This window comes from Salvelinus fontinalis, chromosome 11 (assembly GCF_029448725.1).
Source record: "Salvelinus fontinalis isolate EN_2023a chromosome 11, ASM2944872v1, whole genome shotgun sequence".
Classification (NCBI taxonomy): Eukaryota; Metazoa; Chordata; class Actinopteri; order Salmoniformes; family Salmonidae; genus Salvelinus; species Salvelinus fontinalis.
In genome coordinates, this window is record NC_074675.1 from 25664089 (window position 1) to 25685420 (window position 21332).

The window sequence follows — 21332 nt, forward strand, 5'->3', positions numbered from 1 at the left end:
TCCTCATTATGATTCTCATTATGATCATAGATTTGAATAGAACACGTTATTGTCCACACGATGTGGAATGTTGCCTTTGACTCCACGGTGGCATCATATGTGTTCAATTGTTTTGGAGCAAAGGTGTCATACAGGAGTAGTCCAATTGGAATTGTCACATGTACCGAAAGTTCTAGTTGAGGTGAAGATGGATGCTTTGAATTATCTACCCGCTGTTACCCATCCACTGTCCCTGTCCCTCCCACATCGCGTAATTGGACTTTAAGACTGACTGAGAGATGATTTGTCCCCTGGTGCTTCTACACAGCTTCTACATCTACATTGCTTGCTGTTTGGGGGTTTGGGCTGGGTTTCTGTACAGCACTTTGTGACATCAGCTGATGTAAGAAGGGCTTTATAAATGAATTTGATTTGATTGATTGGTGAGAGATAGAGAGAGGGGAGGAGGAGGTGGGGACTCCAAATGGCAGTCTGAATATGTTTAGGATCCTCAGGTGCTCACTACAGCCAGCTCACTCATTAAAAACACTATTAAGACATCCCAAGGAGTCGGGGGGGGGGGGGGGGTCAGTGAGAGAGAAGCGCAAAGAGAGAGGTGGGCGGTGGGAGAGCACAGCATGTGTCATCTGGTTGGTCACTTGTCACGGCTAAGCGTTTAAGTCGAGGGCGATTTTTGTAATTGGAGCGTGGCGGAATGGAATTTGTAATTCAGCGGAATGCTTAGTTCTGGCAACGACCCACGCTTTAGTGCGCCTGTCTTCCCTGATATTCTTCGCTCCAAACCCAGACCGCAGCGCCTGAAATGTGATGTAGTAATGCAATATTGAGCATTAGAAATGCTTCTTTTTTAAAGCCCAGCGTATACTGGGAGTGGTGAGACTGGACAGGCACTCTCTCTCTCTCTCTCAGGTTAATATTTAGTGTGCGTGTCCGGCCGTCAAGAGCGCTAACGCACAAACACAAATGCAGATACACGCACACACGCACACATTTGGAATGGGCCGTCAGATCCTCAAGAGGTTCTACAGCTGTACAATTGAGAGTATCTTGACCTGTTGCATCACCGCCTGGTATGGCAACTGCTTGGCGCTACAGAGGATAATGCGTACGGCCCAGTACATCACTGGGGCCGAGCCTCCTGCCATCCAGGATCTCTATACCAGGCGGTGTCAGAGGAAGGCCCTAGAATTTGTCAAAGACTCCAGCCACCCAAGTCATAGACTGTTCTCTCTGCTACCACACGGCAAACGGTACCGGAGTGCCAAGTCTTGCTCTGAACTCACTGGACTCAGACGTTCACCACATACTATACTGACATTACAACACACACACACTACATATGCTCACCCACACAGTCACACTAGCTGCTGCTGCTCTGTTTATTATCTATAAATATATGTTCTAGTCATTTCTACCCCTACCTACATGTGCATATTAGTTAAATTACCTCAAAGGCTGTACTCTTGGTATATAGCCATGTTATTACCTTGTACCCCTTTTTTTAACCTTTATTTAACTAGGCAAGTCAGTTAAGAACAAATTCTTATTTTTAATGACGGCCTAGGAACAGTGGGTTAACTGCCTTGTTCAGGGGCAGAACGACAGATTTTTACCTTGTCAGCTCGGGGATTCAATCTTGCAACCTTTCGGTTACTAGTCCAACGCTCTAACCACTAGGCTACCCTTGCACATTAAAGCAGAGCCGGTACTCCTTGAATATAGCCTTGTTATTGTTATTTATTTTATTACTATTTCCTTTTTTTTATTTAGCAAATTTGTCATACTTTTTTAACTCTGCGTTGTTGAGAAAGGACTCGTAGGTACGCATTTCATGGTCTGCAGATGTTGTATTCGACGCATGTGACAAACACAATTTGATTTGATTGGTTCGACATACCTCTCTCTCTCTCTGCCCCACTCTCTCTCCCTCTGTAACACTTCATCATATCATCCACACAGCGCTGTGGGGTCAGAGTGGACATATGCTGTACTCAGTTTAGTCACGGAGAAAATACATGTCGTTAATGCAACCTCTCCTCTTTCTCTGTGCTTCGAGCTTGTTGTAGCCAACTGCAGCCGTCCATGTTGGTAATTCTATGGTCTGGAGGTTTTAGATTTCTTGGCTCCCTCCATTGCTTTGGTCATGATGAGTACACGTGAGAGTGTACATTATGTACTGTAGTCGTACACGTGACAGCTTACGTACCTTATGTAGTAGTGCACGTGAACGTAGAGGCTATTTAATTGTCCGAACCTATGTAACAGTACATGTGATAACATATGTAATATTACATGTCAGATTGGCAAACCAGGTTTGCTGATCGAGTGTGTAGCATTACAACCCCAGGGAGAGTACTACTACTGATGCATTACACTGAAATACCACTACAGGCTGCATGAGGTTGAGAGCAATGAAGGGTCTGTGTGTCTGTTTTTGTGTGTCTGTTTTTGTGTGTGTTTTTGTGTGTGTGTGTGTGTGTGTGTGTGTGTGTGTGTGTGTGTGTGTGTGTGTGTGTGTGTGTGTGTGTGTGTGTGTGTGTGTGTGTGTGTGTGTGTGTGTGTGTGTGTGTGTGTGTGTGTGTGTGTGTGTGTGTGTGTGTGCGCGCGCGTGTGTGTGTGCACGTGTGTGACTGTGTGCGCGCGTGTGTATGTGTCACAGACCTTTGTTGACAGCTTGAACAGGCTGGCTGGAGTAGTAGGCATCTTAATGGGGGACATTACGTGTTGAGGAGGAGTGCCCTTCTGCAAGGTAATCTGTTGTTCAATAGCTAACTGAGTGCACTTGAAATGCACAGTCCCTTTCTCCTACTCCCCTTGTGGTAATGGCCATGTGATGGAGAAGCTTAACACGCTGTCCAAGGGTACACACTATAGACAAGTGAGACAACGTCTGTACCCTAGTGTCTGTATAAACATACACGTCATTGTTGATGTTGATATGGTCGAATGGTCATATGATGTAATTGACATCTGTGTGTATACAGAGGTCGCACTTACCATGTGTAGAGGGTTCGGCTTCTGTAGTGTAACACGTGAAGAGTTTCAATGACATCACATATTGAAAAACTCTCATTAGTTGTGCACAGAAAATTGGCCAGTGTTACCTAGTGTTGATTTTTCAGTGTAACATTTCTAGTCTCTAAGTGTTAAATGAACACTCATTGGTGTAAAAGGACCCCAGTGTCGGTGTTAATAACTAGTTTTAAACCTAAACCACGCGTGCTCTATTGCAGGTTGATTTTTAGAATTGTTTGTTTCAACATCTTTTTGCATGTACAGTACCAGTCAAAAGTTTGGACACACCTATTAATTCAAGGGTTTTTCTTTATTTTTTTTTACAATTTTCTACATTGTAGATCAATAGTGAAAACATCAAAACTATTAAATAATACATATGGAATCATATAGTAACCAAAAAAGTTTTCAACAAATCAAATTATATTTTAGATTCTTCCAAGTAGCCACCCTTTGCCTTGATGACAGCTATGCACACTCTTGGAATTCTCTCAACCAGTTTCTTGAGGAATGCCTTTCCAACAGTCTTGAAGGAGTTCTCACATATGCTGAACACTTGTTGGCTGCTTTTTCTTCACTCTGCTGTCCAACATATCCCAAACCATCTCAGCTGGTTTGAGGTTGGGTGATTGTGGAGGCCAGGTCATCTGATGCAGCACTCTGTCACTCTCCTTCTTGGACAAATAGCCCTTGCACAGCCTGGAGGTGTGTTTTGGGTCATTGTCCTGTTGAAAAACAAATGATAGTCCCACTAAGCACAAACCGGATGGGATGGCATATTGCTGCAGAATGCTGTGGTAGCCATGCTGGTTAAGTGTGCCTTGAATTCTAAATAAATCACACCTCCTCCTCCATGCTTCATGGTGGGAACATGCAGAGTTCATCCATTCATCTACTCTGCATCTCACAAAGACAAGGCAGTTGTTACCAAAAATCTCAAATTTGGACTCATCAGACCAAAGGAAAAATTTCCACCGCAAGTCTCTTCTTATTGGTGTCCTTTAGTAGTGGTTTCTTTGCAGCAATTCGACCATGAAGGCCTGATTCACACAGTCTCCTCTGAACACTTGATGTTGAGATGTGTCTGTTACTTGAATTCTGTGAAGCATTTATTTGGGCTGCAATCTGAGGTGCAGTTAACTCAATCAAATCAATCTAATGTATTTAGGAATACTTTTTTACATCAGCAGGTGTCACAAAGTGCTATACAGACACCCAGCCTAAAACCCCAAATAGCAAGCGATGTAGAAGCACGGTGGCTAGGAAAACCCCCCTAGAAAGGTAGGAACCTAGGCAGAAACCTAGAGAGGAACCAGGCTCTGAGGAACCAGGCTCTTCCTACACTTAAATTGCCCTTGCCTAACGATTGCATCTGAAGCTGTACTTGCAACACGGCTATCCTCACCAGAAGGCGATAGTTCTCCTGTATATTATGAGTACAGCGACTGCAATTAGATGACAGTGTTAATGTTACTACTTAGCTTCGTCTGGTGGAGATCCTGTAGAACCATGTCCAGATATAGCGTCCTGGGTGAAAAAGTAGAATGAAAAAAGTCGAGCAAGGAAAAAACAAAGACGTTGGGTAAATGTATTAAAAATAAAAAACGAAGGGCCTCCTGAGTGGAGCAGTGGTCTAAGGCACTGCATCGCAGTGCTAGCTGTGCCACTAGAGATCCTGGTTCGAGTCCAGGCTCTGTCGCAGCCGGCCGCGACTGGGAGACCCATGGGATGGCGCACAATTGGAACAACGTCTTCCGGGTAAGGGGAGGTTATGGCCGGCAGGGATGTTCTTGTCCCATCGTGCACTAGTGACTCCTGTGGCAGGCCCGGGCGCAATGTACGCTGACAATGTCGCCAGGTGTACGTTGTTTCCTCCGACACATTGGTGCGGCTGGCTTTCGGGTTAAGCGGGCATTGTGTCAAGAAGCAGTGCGGCTTGGCTGGGTTGACCTTCGCCTCTCCCGAGTCTGTACGGAAGTTGCAGCGATGGAACTACCAATTGGATACCATAGAATTGGGGGAAAAAAGGGGTAGAAAAATGAAAAGTTTGGCAGATAGCCAAGTAGCAACTAACAGCACTGAGACAAGTTAACTCTAATGAACTTATCTTCTGCAGCAGAGGTAACTCTGGGTCTTCCTTTCCTGTGGCGGTCCTCATGAGAGCCAGTTTCATCATAGCGCTTGATGGTTTTTGTGACTGCACTTGAAGAAACTTTCAAAGTTCTTGAAATTTTCCCTATTGACTTACCTCCACGTCTTAAATTAATTATGGACTGTCGTTTCTCTTCGCTTATTTGAGCTGTTCTTGCTATAATATGGACTTGGTCTTTTACCAAATAGGGCTTCTGTATACCACCCCTACCTTGTCACAACACATCTGATTGGCTCAAACACATTACGAAGGAAGGAAATTCCACAAATTAACTTTTAAGAAGGCACACCTGTTAATTGAAATGCATTCCAGGTGACTACCTCATGAAGCTGGTTGAGGGAATGCAAAGACTGTGCAAAGCTGTCAAGGCAAAGGGTGGCTACTTTGAAGAATCTGAAATATCAAATATATCTTGATTTGTTTAACACTTTTTTGCTTACTACATGATTCCATATGTGTTATTTCATAGTTTTGATGTCTTCACTATTATTCTACAATGTAGAAAATAGTAAAACATAAAGAAAAACCCTTGAATTAGTAGGTGTGTCCAAACTTTTGACTGCTACTGTACTTTGATTAATTAACATCATGCTACTCAAATATAAATAACATACATTTTTCTAAACTAATCCAATCTGTTACTTGGACTTATTTCACCCGTTACTGAAATGGTTGTTCCAGTTGAGATGGTTTAGGAAGTGTCACAGCTTAGCCTTCCCAACCCGGTGGTCATTCTTAATGCAGGTTTCTGGTTAATAAAAATTATAAATGTTTTATATCCTCTCTCTGGCTGGATTGCAATAGGAATTGCAGATCACTTTGTAAACCCGCATAATTTGACTTTCAGGCCTGATGTGTCCTGTTAACCATGCATTTCAGGCCACTGTATTAGGGTACATCTAATCCCTCAAAACAAGTTCTTATGAAATATGTGTTTTATTGTCTTCTAAAATTGAAAATGGTTGAATGCAACAACCATGTCTCTGTCACTAACAAATGAAGTAATGGTTAGTAACTCTACAATTGACTCGAAAGGCAAGGCACTCTGGGAAATAAGCAAATAAGGCTTTACACTAAGCAGTGTGTTAATTGAACTCTGAAAAGTGTGGCATGGAATAGACAACGTACCAGTGTTAAGTAAACACTCTCTGTGTTGAATTAACACTGGAGCATTTGCTCAGTGTGTCCGTGTCTGTGTGTGTGAGAGAGATTGGCAGTATCCTGGGATGACCCCAGTCAGTCCCAGCAGCAGAGTAATAACCAGAGTTGGGTAGGTTACTTTCTAAATGTAATCAATTACAGTTACTAGTTACCTGTCCAAAATTTTAATCGGTAATGTAACTTTAAACTCAGTAACGTAATCTGATTACATTCACTTTTAGATTACTTTCCCCTTAAGAGGCATTAGAAGAAGACAAAAATCTATGTTACTAATTGAATGAAATCTATTGCAGGACAAATCAATGTTCAAGTTTACATAGCTGGCCATATATGGATGTTAATTTTTACTTTATAGTTTGGTTATGTAAGCTTATTCTAACCCATCGCTTTCTACTACATATAATAACACGATTAAATTATATCTTTACATTAAAAACCAAAGTCTATCAGAATTCCAGTCATTACAATAAATGTTATACCCCTTGATCTTCAAGAATAGGACTTGGAAATATGAAAGTATAGATTAGCCAAATTGTTTTACCTGAGCATAACCCCAAAACTAAGGAGTTATTAGCCAGCCCTACTCTGTTGTTTATGATTTTGTTTTCATGGAGGACTGATTGGGCTCATTGATTCAAGTTGAAAAATAAATGCTGCGCTCATGGAATGTCATGCTTTGAGCACTACTGAAAAGTGCTATTTATGTGAAAAAGGAATGTGAAAAAGGAATGCCTTATGCTACAGTTACCGTAGGCCTATTTGTTTACCTTTTTGTTGGTGACACTTTGATATCTTGATAATATGCAGCTGTTTAAAGGGCAAATTCACAAATGGTCGCCCCGCCTCTGTTTTGGTAAAAAGCTGAGGGATGGGCCTGGAGAAATGGAACCACACCCAGATTACTAGACAGAGCTATGGATGCAAGGACTGACCATCCATCAAAATTATTGTTTTAACCATGTTATAAGGTTTTACAGTGGTTGTTTACATGTACAATGTTTACAAACATAGGAGAAAAACAAGCTTACATTTTGGGTTCTCATGGAGTGTGACTAAGCTCAAGAGGCATTTATAAGTTATGTTCTTCAAGAATCAATGGATATATATGAGAGCAGCAGTGTGATTCACATCAATGAGCTATGTAGATGTCAAATAATAAGTGATATCCGTATCGCCGTAGACTACACCACTGCTGTTATCCTTACCTCCAAGCGTTTATTCAAGTTGGATAATCTTGGATGCCGACACCAGCCGCACCATTGGAAGACATTGTTTGGACTGTAGCCTACAAAAGCCTAGTCCTACTCTTCCCCCAGGATCCATCTAACACATTTTGTGTGTCATCATAGTGGTCTCTGACTTGTGGTCAGACTCGCTCAGGTGGAACAAACTTAAACTTGCGCCTTTTTTCAATGCTGATTTGAATGTCTTTGAGACAACCAGAGAAGTGTCAAAGATTTTTTCCCACAAACATCCTTTCTGAATTTAAATGTAATCATCTAGTTTTTCAAAAGTATCTGTAATCTGATTACAATATTTTTTGCTCATAATGTAATGGATTACAGTTACCTTTTTTGTTGTTGTAATCTCTTACATGTAAACGGATTACAAACCGTTACTCCCCAACCCTGTGGTTTAAGTGATGGTTATGGATGGAGGTAATGACATAAAGCCTAGAGTATTGACTTCTCTAAAGACAGCTTGATACCATAGGAAGGAGAGCAGTGGTGGCTAGCAGAGTGGAGCTAATGGCCCTATTCTCTGTGACTTTGGTAGAGGCCGCAAATATACACACAGATCACAACGGGTCAGCCCCACTAAAGCACATATTTCCCATTTCCTCCTATCGTACCTGCACAGCGAGGGAGGGATGGAGAAGATATAGAGAGGAGAGAATGAGAGGGAGGGAGGGAATAAAAGAGACAGAAAAAGATAGAGAAGGAGAGAGTGAGAGCGTGAGAGCGGGAGTGTGTGTGTGTGTGTGTGTGTGTGTGTGTGTGTGTGTGTGTGGTGTGTGTGTGTGTGTGTGTGTGTGTGTGTGTGTGTGTGTGTGTGTGTGTGTGTGTGTGTGTGTGTGTGTGTGTGGCTGTGTGGCTTTGTGGCTGTACAGCTAACATCTGCTGGGTGGATCCCCATGCTCTCAGCAGAGTGTAATGGAGACTGCTATCTCCAGACGTGCTGCTTTTATAATGGGGCTTAGTGCTCTGAGGAATGCCTCTCTCTCTTGCGCTCTTTTCCCTTTCTCGCTCTGTTTTTTTTCTCTCTTTCTCCCCGTCTTTCTACCTCTTTCTACCTCGTTAGCTGCTCTGTATCCTATTAAAGTAGATAACGCGGACCGTTGTGAAGATAACTCAGATCAAATATTAGGAGTTGAGTGTCCATGTTGTTGGATGAGCATTTGATGAGTCACTGAAGAGGGAAATGGGGCAAATCACATATGGCACCCTATTCTCCACATATAGTGCACCAAAGGTATTGCTCTAAGAAGGAGGGAATCCTAACTTGCAATTAAATCAAAATTCCCCTTAGTTATACGTCAATGCCAGTGGGACACAGTGACATTTTGAATTAAATGGTCGTTTTTTGGTAGGATTCTTCGCTACCTTAGTCTGACTGTATGAGTAGCACCTACTGCATACATGTGTTCTCTAGCCCTATTCTTCCTCTAGGCAGCTGTTGTTGTGTTGGTACGATATGTACTCTCCAGAGCTGTTGTGAGAGGAGAGTGATGTCACCGGGACAGAGAGCTTAGCTAACAGGGTGACCTGCTATTTGAGTCACACCTAGCTGGCATTGAGGAGCTGCTCACACATAGATTCTACACGCACAACATTCTTCCACAGGCACCGCTCCAGGTTTCCCATAAATGTTCAACTGGGTTGAGATTTGGTGACTGCGACGGCCATGGGATATGGTTTACATTGTTTTCATGCTCATCAAACCGTTTAGTGACCACTCGTGCCCTGTGGATGGGGGCATTGTCATCCTATGGCGGCATAGCCACGGTAGCCAAAATAATGGCCTGCCAAGCATTTTTATACATGTCCCTAAGCATGATGGGACGTTAATTGCTATATTAACTCAGGAACCACACCTGTGTGGAAGAACCTGCTTTCAATATACTTTGTATCCCTCAATTACTCAAGTGATTCCATTATTTTGGCAGTTAGCCGTTACAGGCCGTTACAGGATAGCCGTTACAGGATAGGTACTGTTTGGCGTAGCACAGAGAATTTTCGAACCAAACTTCACGTGGCGATACTATCTTCGTTCGGCCAATTGATCAAGACAGGTGTGTGTCATCATGACATGCAGCACTTTAGGGTGATGGGTCACCTGCCTCAATGAGAGAACATTTGAAATAGACACGATGGCAGCATACACATTGTTCAATTACTTCATGGAGCAAAACATTTTAATAACGAAGCATTTTCAAAATTCAAACAAACCACCTCCAACTGGACACAGACATTTTAAAAAGATACATGTTTGGCCGAATCGAGAACGAAGATAGTATCACCAAGTTAAGGTTGGTCAAAAATTCTCTATGCTACGCCAAACAGTACCTATCCTATAACGCTTAATGGAGCATCACATAAACCCGTTACGAGCATCACATTAGCCTTCTAATCACACCTATAATGCTAACTGACACACACTGACACGCAGTTCATACTGTTGCCATGCCAAAGTCATGGCACGCAGGCCTCAGGGCCTGCCTAGAAATGTGTACCAGTCCACACCGTTAGTACATTGTCAGAGCACACTGTACACACACATGCATATGTACACACACACACCTAGTGGAAACTAGAGAGAGTGAACAAATGTGAAGGATGATGAAGGCCAGTGATAAAGATTCCTCTAGCGACTTGCTGGCCCAGCGTGATGACTCAGTCACGATTTATGGCATTGTTTGAATGGCTGACCATCTGTGGGCTATAATCGGGGTCAAACACACCTTATCTCTGGCCATCTCGATGGAGAGACATTCCCACATATAACGATGTGCGCTGAGAATCGGGAAGCAAGTTCAGGGAGTGAGTGTTTCAATAAATAAACGCAACATAATACAAAACAAGAAACACGAACAACGCACCGACATGAAACAGAAACAATAACGCCTGAGGAAGGAACCAAAAGGAGTGACATATATAGGGAGGTAATCAGGGAAGTGATGGAGTCCATGGGAGTCTGATGACGCGCAGGTGCGCGTAACGATGGTAACAGGTGTGCGCCATAACGAGCAGCCTGGTGACCTAGAGGCCGGAGAGGGAGCACACGTGACAGTACCCCCTCCCCGACACGCGGCTCTAGCCGCATGACGCCGACCAAATTGACGATCCCGGGGATCAGGAGCGGATCGGTCATCCCTGCTGATGCGCGGGAACCTGACAGACCGGCTGAGGCAGGGGAGCCTGGCGATCTGGTGGATGCAGGGGAGCCTGGCGATCTGGTGGATGCAGGGGAGCCTGGCGATCTGGTGGATGCAGGGGAGCCTGGCGATCTGGTGGATGCAGGGGAGCCTGGCGATCCGACGAAGGCATGAAAGCCCGACGAGCCGGCTGAGGCATGAGAGCCTGTAGCGGCTCCCGGACCCAACGTCATTCCACCTGACACAAAAAGAACAACAACAAAAAGCACTCCCTGATGCTTCCCTTAGGTGAGGCATTATTCTATAACGATGTGCGCTGAGAGTCAGGAAGCAAGTTTGAGTGAGTGTTTTAGTAAATAAACGCAACATAATACAAAACATGAACAACGCACAGACATGAAACAGAAACAATAACGGCTGGGGAAGGAACCAAAGGGAGTGACATACATAGAGAAGGTAATCAGGGGAGTGAAGGAGTCCAGGTGGTTCTAATGACGCGCAGGTGCGCGTAACGATGGTAACAGGTGTGCACCATAACGAGCAGCCTGGTGACCTAGAGGCCGGAAAGGGAGCACACGTGACACCACAGAAGTCCTAGGGTCACTGAAGCCAGGAGAGGTGAAGACTGATGAAACTTGAATCGACTAAATGAATGTTACTTTGTGAAATAAATTGTCATGTTTGGATTGTTTAAAGAGTTCATAAAGAGCTATGAATTTTGATGTGTTTCATGGTACTCTAAGTGCTATGGATTTATTGTGACAGAGAATCTGTGTTACTCTGTTTGCTTGACGGCGGATAGTTCAGAGAGGAGCGACACAGGAGTGACGGTGTTGAGGTGTGGATATTACATTAGAGAAGGAGTGTGAAGTTCTATGCCTTTTGTATGAATGTTTTGGGCCATGCAAACTGATGTTAATTCGACGAAAGGAGATACTGGGAGTTGGCATTCTTGGAAGAATAAAATATGGGTTTGAACTTAGATCATGTTGGAGGGGTCTGTGTGTGTGTGTGTGTATGTGTGTGATCATGTTGTCATTGGTTAACCAATCTCCCGATGTATGGTCATAGTGGTGAATTTTCTATGCTGTTAAGACTCAGGATATTTTGTATAATTTTTAATGTGAAGATTTCTGGTGTCTGTCATTTGTTAATTGTATTCATATTGTGTAACTGTAATAATTATGGATACTTTAAAATGGATACGAACCGTAGTACTCAAATTTCGGAGTAATATTCTTTGAATTATTATTTGGTGAAATGTCTAATGGTAAATGTTATTAATAATATACAAAGCATCAATGCTTGGTCTCCAACCCTGCGTCTCTGAGTCAAGGTTAACTCAATCATTAAATGCTAGGACATTGATTGCAAGACATTAGCTCCTTGTCCCTCAGCCTCTTAATAATTGCATGAAGGTAAACCTAGACTTGTGCATCTTATAGTATTTCGAGTGGTGATGCAAGGTTTGCAACCTTGGCTATGCCCACTGGATACGATTATGTACCTATAGCATTCACATGATAATGGAGTCAGATTGATGAATGTAGTTTGTTATTATATTCAACATAATGTTTGGATAATTTCCACCACCCTACACACGCACACACACACACACACACACACACACACACACACACACACACACACACACACACACACACACACACACACACACACACACACACACACACACACACACACACACACACACACACACACACACACACACTTCAACGTCTAAGCCTTCTCTCATCTTCTTTCCGGATGCTCTCATTAGAGGGGATATACTGTAAATTGGTATTACTGTCGACATGTGTAATCTGTTCACGCCTGTTCTCTCTTGGCGAGGGAGGGGGCGGTGGAGCACTGGTTTGTTTTCCTCCTCAGCGGAACGCTATGCTGGCTAGCCGGGGCTGTGTTGTGCAGTTGTGACTGAAGAAGCGTGACTGGCCATCTGCTAGCTGTGATTCCTGCGCCATGCTATAGTCAGGGATGGACACAGATGAGTGGTTGCGCTTTGAGAGGAATCCCTCCGATGGTGGAGGGGTCTGTGTGTGTGTGTGTGTGTGTGTGTATGTGTGTGCGTGAACATGTTTGTGTTTAGTTCTGATGAAGCCTCCACTTGGTGATATGATACCAAAGGGGTTTTGTCAAGTATAATTTCTGACAAAGTATAGTAGCCAGTATAGGGTTATCAGCGTATGGTTTATATCAGCGTATGGTTTATATCAGCGTATGGTTTATATCAGCGTATGGTTTATATCAGCGAATGGCTTATATCAGCGTATGGTTTATATCAGCGTATGGTTTATATCAGCGTATGGTTTATATCAGCGTATGGCTTATATCAGCGTATGGTTTATATCAGCGTATGGTTTATATCAGCGTATGGTTTATATCAGCGTATGGTTTATATCAGCGTATGGTTTATATCAGCTTATGGTTTATATCAGCGTATGGTTTATATCAGCTTATGGTTTCTATCAGCGTATGGCTTATATCAGCGTATGGTTTATATCAGCGTATGGTTTATATCAGCGTATGGTTTATATCAGCGTATGGCTTATATCAGCGTATGGTTTATATCAGCTTATGGTTTATATCAGCGTATGGTTTATATCAGCGTATGGTTTATATCAGCGTATGGTTTATATCAGCGTATGGTTTATATCAGCTTATGGTTTATATCAGCGTATGGTTTATATCAGCTTATGGTTTATATCAGCGTATGGCTTATATCAGCGTATGGTTTATATCAGCGTATGGTTTATATCAGCGTATGGTTTATATCAGCGTATGGTTTATATCAGCGTATGGTTTATATCAGCGTATGGTTTATATCAGCGTATGGTTTATATCAGCGTATGGTTTATATCAGCGTATGGTTTATATCAGCGTATGGTTTATATCAGCTTATGGTTTATATCAGCGTATGGTTTATATCAGCGTATGGTTTATATCAGCTTATGGTTTATATCAGCGTATGGTTTATATCAGCGTATGGTTTATATCAGCGTATGGTTTATATCAGCGTATGGTTTATATCAGCGTATGGTTTATATCAGCGTATGGTTTATATCAGCGTATGGTTTATATCAGCGTATGGTTTATATCAGCTTATGGTTTATATCAGCGTATGGTTTATATCAGCGTATGGTTTATATCAGCGTATGGTTTATATCAGCGTATGGTTTATATCAGCGTATGGTTTATATCAGCGTATTGTTTATATCAGCGTATGGTTTATATCAGCGTATGGTTTATATCAGCGTATGGTTTATATCAGCTTATGGTTTATATCAGCGTATGGTTTATATCAGCGTATGGTTTATATCAGCTTATGGTTTATATCAGCGTATGGTTTATATCAGCTTATGGTTTATATCAGCGTATGGTTTATATCAGCGTATGGTTTATATCAGTTTATGGTTTATATCAGCGTATGGTTTATATCAGCTTATGGTTTATATCAGCGTATGGTTTATATCAGCGTATGGTTTATATCAGCGTATGGCTTATATAAGCGTATGGTTTATATCAGCGTATGGTTTATATCAGCTTATGGTTTATATCAGCTTATGGTTTATATCAGCGTATGGTTTATATCAGCGTATGGTTTATATCAGCGTATGGTTTATATCAGCGTATGGTTTATATCAGCGTATGGCTTATATCAGTTTATGGTTTATATCAGCGTATGGTTTATATCAGCGTATGGTTTATATCAGCTTATGGTTTATATCAGCGTATGGTTTATATCAGCGTATGGTTTATATCAGCGTATGGTTTATATCAGCTTATGGTTTATATCAGCTTATGGTTTATATCAGCGTATGGTTTATATCAGCGTATGGTTTATATCAGCGTATGGTTTATATCAGCGTATGGCTTATATCAGCGTATGGTTTATATCAGCGTATGGTTTATATCAGCGTATGGTTTATATCAGCGTATGGTTTATATCAGCTTATGGTTTATATCAGCGTATGGTTTATATCAGCGTATGGTTTATATCAGCGTATGGTTTATATCAGCGTATGGTTTATATCAGCGTATGGTTTATATCAGCGTATGGTTTATATCAGCGTATGGTTTATATCAGCGTATGGTTTATATCAGCGTATGGCTTATATCAGCGTATGGTTTATATCAGCGTATGGTTTATATCAGCTTATGGTTTATATCAGCTTATGGTTTATATCAGCGTATGGTTTATATCAGCGTATGGTTTATATCAGCGTATGGTTTATATCAGCGTATGGTTTATATCAGCGTATGGCTTATATCAGTTTATGGTTTATATCAGCGTATGGTTTATATCAGCGTATGGTTTATATCAGCTTATGGTTTATATCAGCGTATGGTTTATATCAGCGTATGGTTTATATCAGCGTATGGTTTATATCAGCTTATGGTTTATATCAGCTTATGGTTTATATCAGCGTATGGTTTATATCAGCGTATGGTTTATATCAGCGTATGGTTTATATCAGCGTATGGTTTATATCAGCGTATGGCTTATATCAGCGTATGGTTTATATCAGCGTATGGTTTATATCAGCGTATGGCTTATATCAGCGTATGGTTTATATCAGCGTATGGTTTATATCAGCTTATGGTTTATATCAGCGTATGGCTTATATCAGCGTATGGTTTATATCAGCGTATGGTTTATATCAGCGTATGGCTTATATCAGCGTATGGCTTATATCAGCGTATGGCTTATATCAGCGTATGGTTTATATCAGCGTATGGTTTATATCAGCGTATGGTTTATATCAGCGTATGGTTTATATCAGCGTATGGTTTATATCAGCGTATGGTTTATATCAGCGTATGGCTTATATCAGCGTATGGTTTATATCAGCGTATGGTTTATATCAGCTTATGGTTTATATCAGTGTATGGTTTATATCAGCGTATGGTTTATATCAGCGTATGGTTTATATCAGCGTATGGTTTATATCAGCTTATGGCTTATATCAGTTTATGGTTTATATCAGTGTATGGTTTATATCAGTTTATGGTTTATATCAGCGTATGGTTTATATCAGCTTATGGCTTATATCAGCTTATGGCTTATATCAGCGTATGGTTTGTATCAGCGTATGGTTTGTATCAGCGTATGGTTTATGTCGGTGTAGATTGGTCGGTGTACAGTTGTTAGTGTTTAGTTTCTGCCCGTGTGTAGTTTTTGAAAAAGGGCAAAACTAGCAGAATTCACTTGTAGAATGGTTACAGTATGTTGATGCCTTTACTCCCCCCCCCCCCCCCCCCCCCTCCCCTCTCCAGATGTACATCCAGACCACCACCCTGACTATCTCGCTCAGCCTCAGCGCCTCTGTCTCTCTGGGGATGCTGTACATGCCCAAGGTCTACGTCATCATCTTCCACCCGGAGCAGAACATCCCCAAGCGTAAACGCAGCTTCAAGGCCATCGTCACCGCCGCCGCCATGTCAGGCAAGCTGCAGAAGGGAGGCGACAGGCCCAACGGAGAGGTCAAGACGGAGCTGTGTGAGAGCATGGAGACCAACAGTGAGTAAGAACACACCTTTACTAACCTATACATAATACACTTATATATCTAATGGTATATTGTATACACCTATACTAGCAGTATGCATATCTACATCTACACCAGGGTACCCCAACTACCGGCCCGTGGGCTGAATGGTTTTATTTGGCCCCCACAAGTTAAAAAAATAAATAAAAATAAAGTGTTTGTTGAAATTTCATTGTTGGACATAAAAGACTGTCAAAACAGCAGGAAATCAGCTCCAATGAAATACACATTTTGGAAATCAAGTATTCCCACGCACAGTAGAGAGACACGTGACCGTATACAAATGTTATTAAGGTTTGAAATGATTACGTTTTAGGCAAACATATCTGTTTGGGCTTCTTGCGGTCAATTTGCCGTCTCCAAATTATGTGTAGTTATATTCCGGCCCCCGACCATCCACTCAAAAAACAATCAGCCCGTGGCTGAATCTAGTTGATGATCCCTGGCCTACACTAATATAACTAACAATCTATACACCTAAACTCATCGAAAAAAAACCTAATCTATAGATCTACACTAACACACAACAGAAATAATCTATACAACTTCACTGATATATCCAACAGTATAACAGTAGTTACATGTAAGTTGGGCCCTTTTTCATATCTCTCATTCAAATATCGGTACTTTTAATATATAAAAATGTCATCTGAATTGTAAACAATGTTCTTGATAGAGCAGCACGAGTGCTGCCTGCAACCGTTTTTTTGAGCACTATTGTTTACGGCACATACAGAGTGTTAAAATGAGCTTCCCGTTCAGCTTAACTGTGTGTAACAGCTTACGTAAACTTCAAAGCTTTGTTGCGTGCGGAGCTAGCCGTGCCTCTTCAACAGTACGGCCTGGAAATGTTAGTCTTTCTCCCGTGGAGATTTCAGAGTGGGTGTTTAAAGCATTTATTTTATCACGGAGGTGATCTGGGTGTTCTGAGAGGTTTAGAAGGTTCCGGAATGTTTGGAGTAATTAGGCTTAATCTACTGTGTTCTGTGTTCTGAACTGCAGCAGATTGCACTCTTTCTTCATTACAGACCTGAACGCGAAGAAGTCTCGCAGTCAGCAGTTTGGTCGGCTAGAATAACACACAATAACATACAATAACACACACACACGAACAACAACACAACAAACAGCACAGGCCACTCACACATCTATTCCCTCATTGGCACAACTGACTGGACTCATGCAGAGTTAAGTTCGCTTGAAAACAACTGACATTTTACAACCAACAGCTACAGGGAACGTATAATGGACTTGATAAACACAGCCTCAGACCCCAGACGCAGGTGTGCACTAATGTTACGGTCAATAGGAAATATATATCCCTTGATATATTTCCTCTCCTCTCTTTCCCTCTCCCCCCCTGGCAGCTTCATCAACTAAGACAACATATGTCAGCTACAGTAATCATGCCATCTGAACAGCACCAAAGTGGAGGGAGGGCTGAGAAAAGGAGCTGTCACTCAGACAGATGACGGACTGACGGACGACAAGACGGACAGACCGATGGAGCTCCCACCGCCACCGGTAACCAAGCATGAGACATTTTATATTGTTCTGACAGGATCAAACCTACTACCACCAGAGAGGCGGGACCACAAAGACCAACCACCAATCAGTGGGCCCCGTTTGCTCTCTTTCTGCAAATCACAGCACAACGGTCCTGCCATAAACTTTGAACTAAACGTGAAGACAACGGTTTAAAAAAAAATCCACTGCAGGCTCTATGGTCCAGAGAAAAAAAGGAAGAAAAAAGAAAAACATAACAAAACAAAACAGTGTAAAAGTTATACATAAGGGAAATGTATATGGGAGATCAAAAGACATTAAAAGAGTTTAAAATTAAAAAATATTTAAAAGAGAAAATAGAAGACACTACGAGAATCGACCATGATGTTTATTGTTATTCTACTTGTAAGTATTTTTGTGGTTGTGAAGATTTTTTCATTCTTGTCCCAGCTGTCGTGCGACCTTGCATACTCAGAAAGTTTGTTTCTTGTATCGAATGGCTAACTGAATGGGTAGCCCTGGGTTGTGAATCTGTAAATCCCCTGGTTGAAGCATGCCAGTTTTTATACAAATGATTTATTTATAATAAAGGAATGTTTTGCAAATGTATAGATTTGTGCTTATGCTTTTAAGATACAACGCAGACACCAATTGTATATGTTTTTGTTTATTACTATATTAGTGACCGACTTGCTAGATTCGGTCTTCTGTAGCAAAATTTGAAATGGTGTTTTTTACATTGGATAAAAGTAAAGACTCAGAGCTAGAAAATGGTATATCATACACTGCAGTTGAGGAACAATGGGAAAGTAATTCTGCTATGAAAGTTGATAAACTTGTAACCTCACTTCTGAGAAAATGGCCTTTGAATCTTTTAGTACACCTACTGGAGAGCTCTTCTTTGTCTACACCCATTCAGCATCGTTCACACCCTCTTAAGTTTTAGCCCAACCCATCTCTTTAAGGATTTGCATGTGAGGCCATGTACTAAACAACCAAAGTTTTCAAGACTAAATGCTGGTTTATACTATGGGTGTGTTCTGGACGTTCGTAAACTCAGAGCGTTGTCAGATTGTACACTCATAAATTCAGAGCGTTTCGCTCTCGGAACATTCAGAGGGCACACTGGACATTCTGGCCAAGGAGTAGGGTTGATCCGAGCATTCTGTCCTAACAACAGCAGTCAAGCACCCAAGCTAACTGGCTAATTTTGGCTAGCTTGCTAGCTACTTCCAGACACAAATGAGCTCACTCTGACCATTTTACTCATCCTATCAGAGCTGGTTAGGCTGTTTTTATCAGCCTTGTTGACTGCAACTGTGCTGCTGGCAACAATTTAATTATGCTTTTTTGGCAGTTTTTACTGACACCGGTCATATTCTACAGGTGTTGAACGTTCATAGATTTGTCAGTTATTCCGCGCTGGCACACTCACATGAGAGTGCTCTGAAATCAGAGTAGATAGCCAGAGCAAATTTACCAGCTACATCTATCAACAGTTGTCGCAGTGACATCATGAACATTCTATTGAAATGGTTACTCTAGCTAGCTAGCTAAACAATGGACCATAATCCCAACTCGTGACGTTACTACCCTGCATGAATTTGCAGGTAGCTAACCAACCAGGTTCAATGTTAGCTAGCTAACATTAGGCTATAACTAGCAAAGCTTCATTAAATAGTACCCGCAAACACCAGTCTCAACGTCAACAGTGAAGAGGCGACTCCAGGATGCTGGCCTTCTAGGCAGAGTTCCTCTGTCCAGTGTATGTTTTCTTTTGCCCATCTTAATCTTTTATTTTTATTGGGCAGTCTGAGTATTGGCTTTTTATTTGCAACTCTGCCTAGAAGGCCAGCATCCCTGAGTCGCCTCTTCACTGTTGATGTTGAGACTGGTGTTTTGCAGGTAGTATTTAATGAAGCTGCCAGTTGAGGACTTGTGAGGCGTCTGTTTCTCAAACTAGACACTCTAATGTACTTGTCCTCTTGCCCTGGGGCCTCCCACTCCTATTCCTATTCTGATCAGGGCCAGTTTGCGCTGTTCTGTGAAGGGAGTAGTACACAGCGTTGTACGAGATCTTCAGTTTCTTGGCAATTTCTCGCATGGAATAGCCTTCATTTCTCAGAACAAGAATAGACTGACGAGTTTTAGAAGAAAGGTCTTTGTTTCTGGCCATTTTGAGTCTGTAATCGAACCCACAAATGCTGATGCTCCAGATACTCAACTAGTGTAAAGAAGGCTTACGTAGATATTCCATTAAAAATCAGTTAAACACTGTACAGCCTCATAACATGATTAAAACATTCATTTTGATATCATAGATGGTCAGTCATTGGATCCACATCTATATCTATTAATCTGAGATTGGTTAAATTTCTCCAGGCCCATCCCTCAGCTTTTTACCAAAACAGAGGCGGGGCGACCAATTTGTTATTGTTTCATCTGTGGATTTGCCCTTTAAACAGCTGCATATTATCACGATATCAAAGTGTCATCAACAAAAAGGTAAACAAATAGCCCTTACACAGCCTGGAGGTGTATTGGATCATTGTCCTGTTCAAAAACAACTGGTAGTCCAACGAAGCGCAAACCAGATGGTGATGGCGTATTGCTGCAGAATGCTGTGGTAGCCATGCTGGTTAAGTGTGTCTTGAATTCTAATTAAATCACTGACAGTGTCACCAGCAAAGCACCCCCCCCCCCCCACACCATCACACCTTCTCCTCCATGCATCACGGTGGGAACCACACATGCGGAGATAATTCGTTCACCAACTCTGCGTCTCACAACGACACAGGAGTTGTAACCAAAAATCTCCAATTTGGACTCCATCAGTCTAATGTCCATTGCTCGTGTTTCTTCTCTGCAGCATAAGTAACTCTGGGTCTTCCTTTCCTGTGGCAGTCCTCTTGAGAGCCAGTTTCATCATAGTGCTTGATGGTTTTTGCAACTTCACTTGAAGAAACTTTCAAAGTTTTTGACATTTTCCTGATTGACTGACCTTCATGTCTTAAAGTAATGATGGACTGTCGTTTCTCTTTGCTTATTTGAACTGTTCTTGACATAATATGGACTTGGTCTTTTACCAAATAGGGCTATCTTCTGTATATCCCCCCTACCGTGTCACAATACAACTGATTGGCTCAAACTCAATAAGTAGGAAAGAAATTCCACAATTTAACTTTTAACAAGGCACACCTGTTAATTGAAATGCATTCCAGGTGACTACCTCATGTAGCTGGTTGAGAGAATGCCAAGAGTGTGCAAAGCTGTCATCAAGGCAAATGTTTGTTACTTTTAAGAATCTCAAATCCAAAATATATTTTGATTTGTTTAACACTTTTTTGCTTACTACATGATTCCATATGTGTTATTTCATAGTTTGATGTCTTCACTATTATTCTACAATGTAGAAAATAGTAAAAATAAAGAAAAACCCTTGAATGAGTAGGTGTGTTCAAACTTTTGACTGGTACTGTATCTCTTCCTGAAACAAGTCACATTTATTGATTTTCAATTATGAGGACAAAGACACAGTGACAACAACATTCCCAGT

At 41.7% G+C, this 21332-nt stretch overlaps 1 protein-coding gene across 4 annotated transcripts in view; it reads left to right on the forward strand.

Moving 5' to 3' along the window:
* The window catches only part of LOC129865374 (metabotropic glutamate receptor 8-like), a 250393-nt gene extending 232008 nt beyond the window's left edge, over positions 1-18385 (forward strand). For 3 of the 4 annotated variants that reach the window (XM_055938122.1, XM_055938119.1, XM_055938121.1), the window contains 2 exons: positions 15999-16242; positions 17638-18385. In XM_055938122.1, the coding sequence (XP_055794097.1) occupies positions 15999-16242; positions 17638-17687 (294 nt within the window). In that variant the 3' untranslated portion in view covers positions 17688-18385. Of the gene's footprint in view, positions 1-15998; positions 16247-17637 lie in introns of all 4 variants that reach the window. The other variant, XM_055938120.1, reaches the window with a different exon arrangement.
* Positions 18386-21332: the final 2947 nt, after the last annotated feature.